Source organism: Pyxicephalus adspersus, chromosome 4, assembly GCF_032062135.1.
Source record: "Pyxicephalus adspersus chromosome 4, UCB_Pads_2.0, whole genome shotgun sequence".
NCBI classification, from domain to species: Eukaryota; Metazoa; Chordata; class Amphibia; order Anura; family Pyxicephalidae; genus Pyxicephalus; species Pyxicephalus adspersus.
The window spans coordinates 23,177,868-23,194,267 of record NC_092861.1 but is presented as its reverse complement, the minus strand read 5'-3'; the positions used below and the strand labels follow the sequence as shown (position 1 = coordinate 23,194,267).

Sequence of the window (16,400 nt, the reverse complement as noted above, 5' to 3'; positions counted from 1 at the left end):
GTTTATAAGGGATGGGCTAGAAGGTCCGAGCTCCCCGGGTCATGGTAATATTTTTTTGTTTTTTTTTGTTTATTTAATAGATGTTTGTTTCAATTTTATAGATTACAGTAATAAATGTTATCTCCAAGTTCTCCACCCTGGTATGTCAACTCTCACCATCACATCCATTCTATTTCCCCATGACAAAACAATTACAAAAGTTTAGGACAAAACATTTTACTTATGTAAAGGCAGTGTATTCTTCACAGAGAACATCTTCCCTTTCTATTTTTTCTACAAGGTGAAAAATTCAAACTTTTACTTTAATCCTCGTCAAAGTAGGCAGCTTCCCAACTTCTCCATACCAAACTATTACAAAAATGTATGTAAGAAATATTTTATTCATGTAAAGGCAATATATACTTCCCTACTTAACTGCCAGCAGTAGAAAAGGACTTTTATAATAGAACATCTTCCCTTTCTATGAAATAAAGTAAACAAACTTGTACTTTAATCCTCATCATAATGATCAGTTTCCCAGCCACTCTACTTTGCAATCACCCGCTCTATCATGATATAGGAATGCTGGCCCACATTCTAGGACTGGAGAGAATCAACCCACACTGCCCACTCATTTCACACCCCAGAGTAGTAAGCATTATTCTGTTTTCCTATTCCCTAAAAAAAGCAAGTATTGCCAGTAAACAAGGCAGGCTCTGTGAGACTTGCTGCAGCTTCCAATGCAACCTGTGACAAGCACACTGCGTACCGTAAAATTAATTTCTGTACAACTGTGCAAGAAAGGTAAAGGTAAAGTGGGGGTTCAACTTTAAATTGTTTATTTTTTTTTTTTAGGGTGGCACAGTGGCTTAGAGGTTCTGCATGGAGTTTGCAGGTTCTCCCCATATTTGTGTGTGTTTCCTCTCAAAAGCATGCAGTTAGGTTAATTAGTTTCCCCAACAAAAATTAACCTTGTTCTTATGACTATGGTAGGGACATTAGATTCTGAGCCCCTTCGAGGGACAGCTAGTGACGTGACTATGGACTCGTACAGTGCTGTGTAATATGTTGGCGCTATATAAATGCTGTGTAATAATAATAATTTTTGTTTCTTTTTTCACATACTCATGGCTAGGAGGTTTATTAGAAAGGCTTGTGTAACCATTTTCCTTTTTTATTTCCTGTATGTACCTAAAGGCAGTTAACACAGTGGTATTTATTCAGTGCTGTGTGAGAAAACATATAAACCTGGTTCTCATCTTTTCAAACTATATAATGAAAATGATAAATATAAATTGAGATTAGAAAAGTAAAGATTTCTGAACAAAGAGCAATAACTAACTTTGAAAACCCACTTAGATCTTTACATAGTATTTTAAAGTTTATTCTACATATGACTAATCCCAACAATACTATCACAATACAAAACTACAAATAAAAAAAAAACAATAATAATAAGTTGTTTTAATGTTATTGTAAAAAAAATGTATAGGAGACCATGTTATTATTGAATATGTGTGTTGGTTTTGTTGAGAACTATAGTATGGGACCCTGTTTTTTTGCATGGGTATACATTTGTGTTTTATATAACTCAATGGGCCATGATTTCTATCAGCGATTATTAGGTGTTACAAATTCGTTAATGCAGCAAAATTATCGCTGGCAATTCTGTTTCCATCAATAAACAATGCTAAAGTTTGGCAAATCACAAAAAAATGGAAGACATAGCAGTTGCGTAGAATATATTCTTGATTTTCTTAGTGAGCAATTGCAAAAAAAAAAAGAATTGCTGAAAAACAATTGCCCATTGTGACATAAGGAGCCATTGGGACGTAAGGCTATGTTTAATTGGTAATGAGGGATCCTAAGGCAAGTCTGAACATAACCTTAGAAATGATAAATGTGTGCATATGAATATGTAGGCGTGTGCGTGCAAACCCTCTCTTGTTTGCACCCCTTATGCAATACATTGGCAACAAAATCGATCCACAGAGACAATTACATGACAATTGGTATCTTGTACAATATATTGTATCTCACCTCTTTCAGCACAGACAGTACATCTTGAAGGGAGGAATACACAGCAGAGCCCCTAAGAATTTCCACAAATGGGGAAGGCTTTGGTCCATTCACCGTCACTACCTCAGACCTGTCCATCTCCTTCGATTGTCCATTGACTTCCCATTGGCTCTGCCAGACCCGGCTCTTTTCTTTTGTATAGGTGCACAGCTGGATGTTCTGTTGGTTCTCTCTTAGCAGGCTGTGCAGCGTATTCTGTAAATCAGGGTGACGTTGTGGATCCAGAATTAGGAACCCTCTCTGTAGAGACCCATGAAGGTTTCCAGGGATATAGGAAAGCAGTTTTACAATTGGAATCCCTGGAAGTATCTCAGTCAGTTTTTTTCCCAGTGACTTGTGTAGCCTAGCCGCTTGTACCCGATGGCTGGTGGTCACACACAACGAATGGGCATACCCACCTTGTGCTAGGAATGACCAAACATTGGAGGTCCCAGAAGACACCAGGTTTGCTTTGTCCTTAGAAGAGAAATAAAAAGGTTGATCATAGGGGGAATTATTGGCTGATTCGACAGCAAAGATCCGGGATTCTACAACATTGGCCATACTTCTGGAACTTCTTGATGCAGAACTGATGTGTGTGTAGAGATTGAAGCAAACAGTGTGAAAGCTCCTACAACCTGCCATCGATCAGGGAAACTCAAATAGTGGCAGCTTATGTCATAGGATTTCTGCACAGAAGAGAAATCGAAAGTAAGAGCTTGGAGCAGAACAGAAACTAGTCCAGCTTGTTTATTTACAGGAATAGTTTCTGTTTCCTAGAGCAGATGAGGTAATGGAATGTATCAGAAAAAAACAGATGTGATAAACTCTCTCTAATGCTGAGGCCTGCCCTGCTCTGCACATTGCACCAAACTGCCTAAATATTTCCTTATAAAAATGTATTATTCACCTGTAATAAACTTTCATCTATCCTCAGTGTTTCTCAACCAGGGTTCCTCCAGGATTTTTTGAGCAATGAGAAACTATAACAGTGACATTCTTCCCACTGACCAACAATGTTAGAGGCATTCTTCCTACTGACCACCACACTACTATGAGCTGTGGATATAGTAATTAAGGCAAGAGGTTCTTAAAGTTATTTAAAGGGTTTACCCATGATAAAGAGGTTTAGGGAGACTTCTAAATGATTCCAAATGTTCTTTTATAAACTAATAATATAATTGATAATAAATTGTATTTATATAGCGCCAACAATGTATGCAGTGCTGTACATTAAACAGGATAGGAAAGGGTAAAAAAAACACTTGTTGGTTTTATTGATAATTTTTATATATTTGTTTCTTATGGTCTGCAAAATAGGGCGTGATGGGGTGTGTCATTCTCCTGCATAATTTCAGATAAAAAGTGTCACACTATAAAAGTCAGGAGGTGTGAGCATTTTACCCCTGAAGATACACTTTTGGAGTCAATAGCATGAGATCCAGTACATTTAAAGATATTAATAAATACAAACCAAGTTTATTGACTACAACCCTTACACATACCACCCTGCCTCATATTATCAACATTGCTCTTACACATAATGCCCCCAATCCTGGCATACACATACTTTCACATGATATTCTTCCCATCCTCATACCTTCTGCACCCACCTTCTGCATATGTTACCCCCCAAATATCCTGTATTTGCCTACTGACCCTTATTTTACCCGCCGCTTTACTCTCTTAAACACAAATACCCCCTCAAGCAAAGCCTCAGCACTCTTCATATGCTGCTTACTATTAAAGACTTTGCACTGCTTTTTGCTACATGCAATGTACCCTGAACATACTCCCGGAATTTCTTTCCTGCTGATACTGCCCTTCGTCATACCCTTTGCAAATCTTCTACACATGCTTTATACTCCCTGCACTGCTCTCCTAAACATACTCGCCCTCCCCAGCTCCTCATGACCTCTGCAATCCACTTCCACATATTTACTTCACCTCATTATAAACTCTGCACTCCTCTCCAACACACCCTGCCCTGTATCATACCCTCTGCAATACCCTCCTAAACATATTGTCCTACATCATACTTTCTGCAATCACCTCCTACACATACTGCACCCTATCATACCCTTTCCTCTCCTACCTTGTACCTACTGCCCTTTATGATACCCTTTTCTATATATTACTGCCCCCATTATAAAAGTGGCATTTACACATGTTTCCCTATATCATGCCCCCCCCATCCCTACACATACTGCCCCCCACCATACCCCCTGAAATCCTCTCCCCCACACACCACAGTCAATCATTCCCTCTGGACTCCTCCTTTGTACATACATGATACCCTCTGCTACATATCATTGCTCCCCAACATAAATAGTGCAAAGCTAAATAGTGCTAAAGCGTATTTCCCCTTATCATACCCACTTCAATCCTCTCCTACACATACTGCCCCTAATCATACCCTCTTTCTACTACACATACCATAGTCAATCATACTTTCTGCTTACCTCCTATTTACATACTGATCTTATAATACCCTCTGGTACATTACTTTTCCCCATTTTAAACAGTGCACTTACACATATTTCTCCCTATCATGACACCCTTTGCATAATATTACAACCATCATACTCTCTGTATTCCTCTCCTATACATATAACCCCACTTTGTACCTTCCATGCTTCTCTCTTAAAAATACTACCCCTCTATACTCTCTATACTACTCTCTTACCCATACTAACCCATCACATACTACACTCCTCACATACATCTCCTACATACATCTACACTGATCTCCTGCACATTATCCCCCACCATTTTCCTTTATATATTACCCTCATATTACCCTCCTAATTCCTGTCCCAGGCTTAGACACCCAAATCCTACTTTCCATGCTGCTCCTTTACACATACTGTACACCTTCCATCATACCCTCTAATCCTCTCTATTACATACTCATTATACCATTTGTATGACCCTCCAAGCAGGGGTGTAGTTGTAAAAAAAGAAGAGGGTATGGTAATAGTGACGGCTATCAGTGGCAAGCATGTAGGGAGAGCCTATAAGGGGGTCCCGAAAAAAGTGAGGACACAGTGTGCCCACATGTGCCCGCCCCACTACACCCCTGCTTTTAACACAACACCACCTCCGCCTTCCCAATAAAAGCATTCTCCTCCTACATAGATTGCCTGCTTTTAAAATTCTGCACTCCTTTTCATACGCATATTGACCCCTACTATATCCTCTGTACTGCTCTTCTACTTTTACTAGCCCTCCTTATACCCTGTGCAATGCACTCACCTCTTGCACATTTACCTATTATACATTGCATTCCTCTGCTGTATATAGAGCCCCACATCATATCCACCACACTCTGCACATACACATATATATATATATACATACAAACACTTTTTGATGAACAATCATATTCACGCAATCACAAAACTCAAGAAACCTATTTGAAAGTCATTGTTTTCAGCAATAAAATACAAATTCGATTTTACTGTTTATGTTTAGGTTTATTGTGTTTTTATTTTATAATTCTGTATCTATCATTCTGCAGTGCCTAAGTAGCTTCTAAAGCTTTACCACTAGAGGCACTGGTGAGCAGAAACAAAACTGCATGGATTCATTTACAGTGTTCATAAAATGAGAATAGAATGTGAAACTTGCTGATTTGAAAGAGTGCTAGGAAGTCCAGCCTATATAAACCTTGATGTAAGAGGACCAGCTCAGTCATTCTCTAGCTGTCAGATAAAACTCAACTGGGCAAGATGCTGTCTTTGTGCTTTCTACCAGTTATGCAGATATTTGCCTTTATCTGGAAGAACATGAGTTCTCTTTTGCATGGCATAAAGATGCTCTCCTCTGGGTGCTGGCCCTTTGCTGCACCAACAACCACTCCTGTCCAAAAGCCACAGGTCCAGGACCCAGAGAGGATTATACCCACCAGTGTGAACTATCATTTCACCAGGCAATGCAACTACAAGTGTGGATTCTGCTTCCACACTGCAAAGACCTCATTTGTCTTACCAATGGAAGAAGCTAAGAAAGGACTGGTCATGCTGAAAGTTGCAGGTACTAGCTAGATCACTTTTTTTTGTAATGCTATACTAACTAGTGAAAGGGTACTATGCCCTGTAGACCGGAGCTTTTCTCCCTGTCTAACATACAGTATGCATGCTTTAAATTCTAAATTAACGCAAATGATAACTTGACATTTGGAAAAAATAAGTACATTTTCCATCACTTCAAGCAATGCAATTGGAATCAGGTGTCCAATCTATTTTAGGTGCCAATAAGAACCAGTTTTATTAGGGTATATGGAGGGTATGGTGGTCTGCTATTGATGTGTTTTGTCATTATGCAAAGACCAAAAAAGTTTTTTAAGGCTCTCTCTTTTAAGGCCTATAGGTCTAGTAAGGAAATTGCATTTTTTAAAACTAGACAGCAATTAAAACCGCATTGGAAATGTGCCAAGAAAATTCCATTGCTGTCCAAAAAGAATTATGAAATTTATTTTTTTTTTAACACAGTAATGATCTAAAGCACAACAGCAAATCCATTTAGCAATAGCTAAATTGAAAATATGAGATTGGAGGATTGGTTTATGGGGCCAATGGTGTACTTATTTTTCTTGCTGTACACCTTTATTATCTAATTATATTTTTGTTGCATAAATGATCAAATTGTTATTTTCTTTATGTTTCATTTAAAGTATGTCACTTTTATATGTAGGAAGTGATTGTCTGTTTTGATACTTTGACAAATGTAATACTTTCCATGGGGTATACATTCTGTTTTGTAAAGGAGCACTGACTGGATAGAAGATAAAACCTTTGTGGCTTCTGCTGTACAGAGGCTGCACTAGAGTTTTTCTAGGAATTGTGTACATGTGTAATACCCAATTTCCCAGGTTCCATGCCACGTTTACTTTGTAATTCTGGCGCCTTGCCTATCCTTGCATATCCAACAGCCAAGTGGCGGAACATTTGTTACTGTGCTTGGCTGGTGCTCCGCGGAGAATCAGTGGGTGAAACATTCTGCCCCACAGACTCTACTTTGCCCTAGCCAAGAGGAAGATTAAGAAGAGAATAGCAGAATGGGAAACAGACTTCTGCCAAAGATAAATGTTTTCTACTGACCACTGCGGTTCTCCTGCTGAGGTCTGAACTGGGGATTAGTCAATTGAGTGTACATTGAATGTGTCTATTACTGACAATGTCCCAAAGGGCCTGCCACAAATGTGTACAGTAGATGTTGTGCAATGACTTTTTATTTATACCCCTTTAAACCACTCTCAATATACAGTGTCCAATTCTTGCCATGAGCCAAAAGTCTTTCAGTACAAAAATCTAAAATTATTACTTATGGTTTATGGGGTGTTATTGATTTGTCTTTCAACCCATAAGTGAAAAGGAGTACAAAAGTAGTTTATTGTACCTAAATGGCAATGGAGAGCTGATCTTAAACCCAATCTGAATGTATCTGAAAGCATCCTTAATTTGTTCATTTTTGAAAATATATGTTTTAAGCTTTATAAAATAACAGCATTCTATATATTTTGTGACCTGGGTCCTTTAAAATCACCTTTATTTCCCAAGGTATGGAAAAAATTAACTTTTCCGGAGGTGAACCATTCCTACAGGACAGAGGGAACTTTGTCGGAAAGCTGGTGGAGTATTGCAAGAAAGAGCTGAAGCTTCCCAGTGTCAGCATTGTGAGCAATGGCAGTCTGATCACAGAAAAGTGGTTTCAGTTGTATGGTAAGTCATACTATAATGTACTATATATATATATATATATATGTGTGTTTTACTTGTCCTATTCTTCCTGTTAATTTAATAGCCAATATATTTATGGTGCCATGTCCCAAATTTATCAATTTATTCATACACAATATAGTTTTTTGGGGACTTTTTAGGTTATGGATTTAAAAATGTTTTTTTAGTCCCCACAAAATATATTTTGTGTATGAAAAAGTAAAAGTATAATGAAAACACATCAAGGAGATAATATTCCCAAAACAATTTTTTAATTTTTTATAACAATTATGGATTTAAAAAAGTGTTAGCCAAACATTATTATCATGAAATATATAAATGTATTTAATTTATAAATTTTTCATAAATGTCGATCTGTTTATGTTCAGGTGAGCACCTGGATATTCTTGCTGTGTCTTGTGACAGCTTTATTGAAGAAGTGAACAAGCTTATTGGTCGGGGACAAGGAAAAAAAAATCACGTGGAAAAACTGATGAAGATCAGAAAATGGTGCCATGATTATAATGTGGCTTTCAAAATCAATTCTGTCATCAACCGTTATAATGTGGATGAGGACATGACAAAGGAGATTGAGATGATCAACCCCATACGCTGGAAGGTAGGTGACTGTCCTTCCCAATGCCTCCTACTCATACTTACTGGTTTCAGAAGTGACACAAGCATTTTTATAAATACAGCAGTACAAATAAATAACCAGACTTTAGTATCATAAGCATAATGAAAATGAAAAACAATTATTTAACCATACATACAATACGTCAATGTTAAAAAGTACTTGTTGAGCTTAGCATATTTAAACAAGCAAGCACTGGACCATCATTCAAACTCTACCAATAGATAAAGGTGATATAGCTAAAACAAATAACATCCAAATGGTGTATTAGGTCTAATTCTAAATGAACGAAAATGCAGATTTACCATATGGAAAAACTAAGTACATCCTACATTTACCACCACTTGAAACTCATGAAAAAAAAAGAATCAAGGTTTCCAGATTAGGTGTCATTAACAGAAAACTCCAAAGTGAGTGTTCTAGAGGAACGTGTTTAATCATCAGATATCCTGGACCTGGTGTTCTTCTTGCTATTTACATGTCAAATTTAAAAAGAGCTCAATGAGGCCCATGAAATTTTAAAGATTGCCATAATATATATTATTTAGTTATGTAGATTTTAAACAACTACTTATTTGTATAGAACTGGCTAGTCCAAAAATTCATGACGATAGCTAACTAATTGATGCTAGAGGAAGTCCCAAAAACACCTAAATTACATTATGAGATCTGCAGGTTCTTTTTGAAACAGACGCTGTCAAACTGCATGCATCTTAGAAGAGATAGCAAAATGAAGTGTGCCACAAAAAAAGCCTTTGCTGTTCAAAAAATTGTGCTTGATAGGAACTTGAGGTCATCATTCCAAAAGCTGAAAGTGAAGCAAAAATGGATTTACCAAAGCAGTATTCATCCAAAGCACACTGGTACATGTCCTTTGATGTAGATGTGCTACAATTTGATAGAATGCAAATCTATTCAATTGTACGCAGATTAGTAGGGATTGCTTCCTAACACCCATCTGCCTGTGGAAGTACCTTACACTGTTCACTGAATTTTTTTGTGTCTCAATTACACTGATTGATAGGTGTACACCTGGTAAGTGATCGATATTGGGAATATGTTAATCATTTACTTGGTTATGGACCAAGTAGTAGTATGCTTTATGATAAAATATAAGGAAACAAATGTTTGTATCACATCATCACAATTGTTTCTATTTATTCCCAGGTCTTTCAGTGTCTCATTATTGATGGGGAAAATTGTGGCGATGATGCATTAAGACATGCTGAAACATTCGTCATAAGTGATGAAGAGTTCAGAGGTTTTCTGGATCGTCATAAGCACATGAAATGTTTGGTTCCAGAATCTAATCAGCAGGTATTTTACTTAAATTTAATTAGCATTATGGTAATTGTTATACAATCGGCAGAATTGAATTATAACTGATTAGGTTTAGTTTAGCAAAATAAGCTGTGAGAAAAGATTTATATATAACACAAAGTAATTAGAAGTTTATTTAGAGTTCTGTTGATAATTGTTTATAGGGATAGATAATAAAAAGTAAGTGAGGCCTAGAAATAGTGTAAAGTCATATTATCTGCTTGTTCAGTAACATTGTTATAGAACTGATTTAAGTTATAGGAGCCTACAAAAGACAGTGTTTCCTTTTTATTATTAACACATGACTTCTTTTTGTATGGCTGACCCAAAATATTGTTTTACGTATAAAACAAATATCAATATTCTGGGAAAATATTATTAATAATTCACCTACACCACAAAAAAGACTTTTTTTAAAAGCCGCCTAGGAGAAAATTCTCCAATGTTGCTGATCACTGATTTTGTTATTATTTTAGCAGATTTTGAAAAACTGTACAATTCCTCAGTTATAGCTGTCCTTAGGTTGTAATAGAATCCCTGAATCTCATTCTGATGCCATATCCTCCTCCTCCAATTGGACTCTTAAATTCAAGGATTTGAATGAAATAATAAATAAGGATTATGGTCTAATTTCTATATTTGTTTGTGGTCAATCCAATTTCAAGACTAGAAAGGTGACGGTTAAGGGTTTTATAAAATATGCCTATATAGCAATAAAGAGACCTCTGCATCAAGAACGTCACATTTTAGGACCCTTTTTATGTACCGGTAATTAAAATCTTTCTTTTCCAGTCTCATGTCATACTTATATCATTAAAAATGTGCTTATTCTTTTTCAGATGCGGGATTCCTACCTTATACTGGATGAATATGTAAGTTTATAATGTTAAGCCCAATATGATTTGTTTTATGTTATGGTGCTTCCTGAACAGTTTCTGTACTACAGTACCACCAAGATACTATTGGTCTGATTTATTAAATCTCTCTAAGACTAGTTTCATCAGTGAAGCTTGGTGATTCAGAAAAACATGGAATGTATCTGGTCAAGGATTGAAAATATTTGATAACAAATAGCCAATGACTTTTAAGAAATGTATTCCAGGTTTTCTGGATCATCCAGCTTCACCAATGAAAATGTTTCTTCTCCAATCTTAGAGAACTTTAATAAATCAGACCCTATATGTCAGATTTCCTAAATGACTGTTCATACCACTGTGATGTATTAGTGCATATGCATTACCCCACAGCCTATTTGCTTTGCAATGCTTTTCAGTGGGCAAGGCAAGCTGAAATGCCATTCAGACGGATGTAGGGCCTCAACTCAGTAGTATGAAGGTGCCCTTGAACAGTGTTAGCAAGTCTTTACCAAATCACAGGCTCAATCTTTGTCTTGGATATTCCATGTCATTCTCTGGCATGCCAGGCAAGATAATTACCTAGCTACAACAATTGACATACACCACTGTAAAATGTTCTACACTACAAAGCTGATCATTATTCTTCCTTCTAGATGCGTTTCTTGGACTGCAGAAATGGACGGAAAGAGCCTTCAAGATCCATCTTAGACGTTGGTGTTGAAGATGCCATCAAGTTTAGTGGTTTTGACGAAAAAATGTTTCTTAAACGTGGTGGGAAGTACGTGTGGAGCAAAGCAGACCTGAAGTTGGACTGGTGATGACTTTGTATGGTCATCTGATGGACTTTACACTCAAGCATTATATGCTAGAACTTAGAGTATCTTATCCGACCCTCGTGTTTTATGATTTTCAATCACCGTGACACATTTGCAATGCTAAGTTAAAACTAACAATGTTGCTTCTTAGTCATGCTCACACCAGTCTGAATTGATGTAAAAATATGTAAACACGTGAACATGCTGTATTTATAATGTTTGTTCTGCAAGCGTAAGTGGCGAATTTCTAAAGGCTTGGAAGAGGTTAAATTCAGTGAATGAAACTAAAAGTCACCTTACCTAATCACTATTGTCCTTAGAAGTCGTGTGGCCTTGGGCATAACACTCATAACATAATAATAATCTATACTGATGCCTGAGACAAACATAGAAAGCTATCTGAGGTTTTTTTTCATTGGATTTTACCACTTCTAGAGTTTTTTAATTCCTTAGAAAAAACCATGGTCAAGAGCTTCTCTGTTATTAGATGAACATTTCCAGTTTACACTGTAGCATGGAGCATAAGCATATCGGATTGTGCTGTAGTATTGACTATAGGACCGTAGTGATGACCACTGGGTCTTACATCAGTGGGCCTGATTTATAAAAGCTCTTCAAGGTTGGAGAGGATACACTTTTATCAGTGAAGCTGGGTGATCCAGCAAACCTGGAATGGATTTCTTCTATTTCCTAGCAAATATTTAGAATCCTGGAACAAATCCATTTCAGGTTTGCTGGATCACCCAGCTTCCCTAATGAAAGCCTTGGTGAGCTTTAATAAATCAGGCCCGATGAGTACTGGAGAAGTTTAATGGACATCACCTTTCTTCACCTAATTTGATATGTAAATAGGTCCATTTTCTTTCACCGTACTTCACCCTTTAGAAATCACTTTATCTGTCATTTACTAGCATGTGGTATAGGAAAACCTCAGAGGGTTGAAATATAACACGCTTAGTACCAGCATTTGCCATCTGCTTGCATGAGCTATATTTTGCATATGATGGGTTAGAGTTTAAATTTGTTTTTACAAATCTCTTTAAGTATGATGCACTTTTTTTAAAAAATAAGCTAATGTTTAATTAATTGTTTATGCTGGAAACTTCATGAACAATGTTCATTATTTTATTCATTAGATGTCTTGTTTACAACACTACATAGACTTTAAAATGATTTTCCATTTTAATATTGTTCTTTCATAGGAATGTTTTTACTGTGTAAAGAGATGCCATGTAATAGTATTTTAGTATAACAATAAGACTATTTTTTACCATTCTGCAATATTACATTATGAACTAATTTTTGTCTCCTTTGTGTTTTGTAGTTTTTCTGTAAATCAATGTTAAAGAATATTCCAAAAAGGAAAGTTAAACCCCTTTTTCATTTAGAACATGTTCCCACAGATCTATCTGATGCCCCATCAATTTGGTTACACTACTTTGTTGAAAAGCCTTGCAATTTACAGAAAAATATGGCCAGGGGCTTTAAAATACATTTTGGCTATATTTTTTTTGAAATAAAACATGATTTTTTAAAATTTTAAATATCTCCCAACCACCCTTCTCCAGCAATTTTAATGAAGATATGGTATTAGGTACAACAATACCTAATTATTTACAGAAACATGGCATAAAAAAAATCATGACCTTTTATGATATGCACTTTTAACACCGTATTCCTATTAATTGTGGCTTGTATTAATGGATATGTATTTGATATTGTGCACTGTGTATTTGTATGTTTACATGATGGAAAAAATCTTTATTTTTGTATTTTGATTTATTTGTCTGTTTAGCATTACCTGTCACAGTATTTTGTGATATCCAAATAAAAACAATATTCTTACATACAAATGTCTGAGTTGTAGATTCAAAGGGTATTAAAGATTTAAAGAAATCCTGGGAATATCTGATTGTCTCGGGGGATCAGGAACAATTTTTTTCCCTGTTGGAGCAAATGGAACCATGTTTTATGAGGATTATTGGTCTTCCTCTATGTCTATAGGATTTTATCTAGGATATGCTGGTTTGTAATATGTGGTTAAACTTGATACATTTATGTAATTTTTCAACCTGACTGTTATGTCATCTGCTTAGGGATATATGTTTGAATATTGTAACTATAGCAGCCCACATGGTAATATGGAGTCAAAGGGGTAAAGAAAAGAGACCTCCTGTATGTGTTTGTGGGACCTATCCTCTAACTTCTGGCTGTACAGATATGAGCTGTGATAGCTGTATACACTATGTTTGATTGAGACCATAAAGAGTGGCAGAGGAAATTATGTATGAGTGATGAATATAGAAGAAAGAAACAAGTAAAAAAAATCTAAGAGAATATGGAGAAAGCATAACAAAAATGGTGGTAAAAAAAAGGGGGGAAAGAAAATTAATAAGGAAAAGCCTCAGTACTATAATCCAATATCCTCCGTAGGACTGTATAACTAGTAAGAAATGAATTGTGTTGGTGTCACATACTAACAAGGCTGCTGATATCACCATAGAAGCTTCCACAATATCACAAGCTTTGTCTTGACAATGAGCTATATTTCAAATTTACCTCTCATAAATCTAACTACTGGCTTTACATTTGGCTATTTCAGTGGATTCCATCAGCTATCCATCAGCTATCCATCAGCTATCGATTCCATCAATGCTTGAGTTTGCTTTGTCCCAGTAGCCTTGGGGTTTTCTCAATAGAAGGCAATAATCTGGTAAGTGTGATTTATTGCAGAAGTAAGATCACTTTTCCCTTTCTGCAGTAAAGATCTGGCTGGTTGAACATTTTTTGCGGAACTACAATGTTGGGGAAACAAATGTCTGACCAAGCTCTATTCTAGTTTCCAATATATGGTTAGGTAAAAGTGTTAAACAACTGACAACATAGATATCAGACTGCTGTGCTGAAAAAGAGGGAAAACACTGGCACCCCTAGGTTCTATCATACCTTTGGTGGAAAAGTGTGCAGTTGGCTGCTCTGGGACACATTGCAAACTGTTGCTGTGTGTATAGGAGTGGCCGACTGCACTGCAGATAACACACCACTGTTGTTGCAGCCATGGTCTGGTTCTCCCAAAAAGCAACTAGCCACAAGCAATCTGCACCAGTGTATAGCCACATACAAGGAATGGTTCCCAACTGCTAAACCATGGTTCACTGCAGGTCTGACTCTAGTAACTTGGAAAAAGCACACAATTTCTCTAACAATACCCACATAACAAAATGGGATTATAGTAGCAAAATGACACCCGTCTGGTAATACGACATCCTTCTGGCTCTGACAGCAAAGAATGGTTACAGTTCTGCTGCAGATCTTCTTACAGTGCTTGTTTGTTTCAAATATATATGTAAAATGTCCATAGTAGTGATTGTGTCATCTTTATACTTTTCATCTAGCTATATACAATGTCTAGTCTATGAGTTTTCAAAGTTTATAAATGTAGTGTATATATATATATATATATATATATATATATATATATATATATATATATTACATTTAAAGAAAGTTTATGATAGCTCAATATTTGCACAGGATCTTAACTAATCCTGATCAGCCTTCTCTTGATTTAGAAGATAGACTATCATGGGGGAACCCTGGTGATCATCAGGAAATTCCAATATGGAGTTATAAAAATTTAGCTATTAGTTAGCAAATGTTTTCAATCCTGGGTCAGATCCACTCTGGGTTTGCTGGATCACCCAACTTCCCCCATAAAAGTCTTTCTTTTTCAGACTTGGAGGGCTTTATTGTATCAGGTTCATTCTGTGTATTCTGTTTTCTTCAATTTGGCCACTAGATGGTAGCATCAGCTCAAATAAATAACCTACAATGTGTGCAATAAAACTGCAAGCCAAGCATTTTGTCTGCACAAGAAACAATGACATAGGAAAGAGTTATACTAGTCATATATTCACTAGTATACATATTTAAACACTGTATGTGTTATGTCTCGTTTACAGAAATTATTTTATCGCATTCTTTTCTGTATAACCTTAGTGCGGAGCCAAATAAGCACAGTGGCTCAGGGGTTAGCCTTCTGGCTTTTGCAGCGCTGGGTCCCAGGTTCGATTCCCAGCTAGGACATGATCTGCATGAAGTTTGCAGGTTCTCCCCATGTCTGTGTGGGTTTCCTCAAGATTCTCCAGTTTCCTCCCACATCACAAAAAAAAAAAAAAAAACATGCAGTGAGGTTAATTGGCTCCCCCCTAAAAATTGACCTTAGACTACAATAATGACATATGACTATGGTAGGGACGTTAGATTGTGAGCTCCTTTGTTGGACAGTTAGTGACAGGAGTATAAACTTTGTACAGCACTGCGTAATATGATGGTGCTATATAAATACTGTGTAATAATAATAAAATAAAAAATCTTCATGCTACTATTGTATCTACTTCCTCTCTTTGTAGTTCTCGTCATTGGCTTCCATTTCACCTGAGAATCAAATTCAAGCTCCTGTGCTTTGCCTTCAAACCTCTACACAGTTCTTGTCCCACTTACTTTTCTGACCTGATAGAAAAATACCCCCCTAGCTGCTCTCTCTTCTCCTTGGATGACCTACTACTGACTTCTATGGATGAGTGAGAATTCTCAAGAAAAATTTCCTCAAACTTCCAATGGTTCAGCAAAATTTTGGCAAACCGATCTCACAAAACTATCGGAAGAGGAAATTAAACAGGAGGATTACCGGAGCTGCATTCAGGCCTAGGAATCCTCCTGTTTCCAATTAGAGGTTAATTAACCGGTATTGCACACTCTTCTCAATGAATGCAGCCACAGCTGCAATCATTGAGAAGATGCCCAGCAAAAGAGAACCTCCTGACATTATAATATAAGTATCTCTTACAAATGATGCAGCCCTGGAAATCCTTCTGTTCGGCGAGAGCTCAACCTCTCGGCGAATCAGAAGGCCGTTCTCGCTTACATTTTCGGTAAGCGAGAAAAGACTGATTCGCCACAAGATCGAACTTAATATTCTCCCTCACTCATCCCTACTGACTTACTCACTCATAAC

General features: G+C 36.7%; 2 protein-coding genes across 2 annotated transcripts in view; one reads left to right on the top strand and one right to left on the bottom strand.

Moving 5' to 3' along the window:
• The window catches only part of CMPK2 (cytidine/uridine monophosphate kinase 2), a gene marked incomplete in the record, with an annotated part of 8,127 nt that extends 5,376 nt beyond the window's left edge, over positions 1-2,751 (bottom strand). Inside the window, 1 exon segment of the mRNA XM_072407560.1 lies at positions 2,020-2,751. Within this exon segment, the coding sequence (XP_072263661.1) occupies positions 2,020-2,682 (663 nt within the window).
• A 2,967-nt stretch (positions 2,752-5,718) lies between these two features.
• RSAD2 (radical S-adenosyl methionine domain containing 2) lies at positions 5,719-13,230 on the top strand. Its single transcript, XM_072407559.1, has 6 exons — positions 5,719-6,072; positions 7,599-7,760; positions 8,147-8,376; positions 9,559-9,708; positions 10,551-10,583; positions 11,222-13,230. The coding sequence occupies exons 1-6, from the start codon at positions 5,769-5,771 to the stop codon at positions 11,384-11,386; spliced, it is 1,044 nt and encodes a 347-aa protein (XP_072263660.1). The 5' UTR covers positions 5,719-5,768; the 3' UTR covers positions 11,387-13,230.
• Positions 13,231-16,400: the final 3,170 nt, after the last annotated feature.

What these genes read in the sequence shown, in the direction of transcription:
- RSAD2 (XM_072407559.1), top strand. Translation starts at nt 5,769, where the DNA reads ATGCTGTCTTTGTGCTTTCTACCAGTTATGCAGATATTTGCCTTTATC. An exon ending in GGTCATGCTGAAAGTTGCAG is followed by an intron (nt 6,073 to 7,598) that starts GTACTAGCTAGA and finishes TTATTTCCCAAG; the next exon opens with GTATGGAAAAAATTAACTTT. An exon ending in AAAGTGGTTTCAGTTGTATG is followed by an intron (nt 7,761 to 8,146) that starts GTAAGTCATACT and finishes GTTTATGTTCAG; the next exon opens with GTGAGCACCTGGATATTCTT.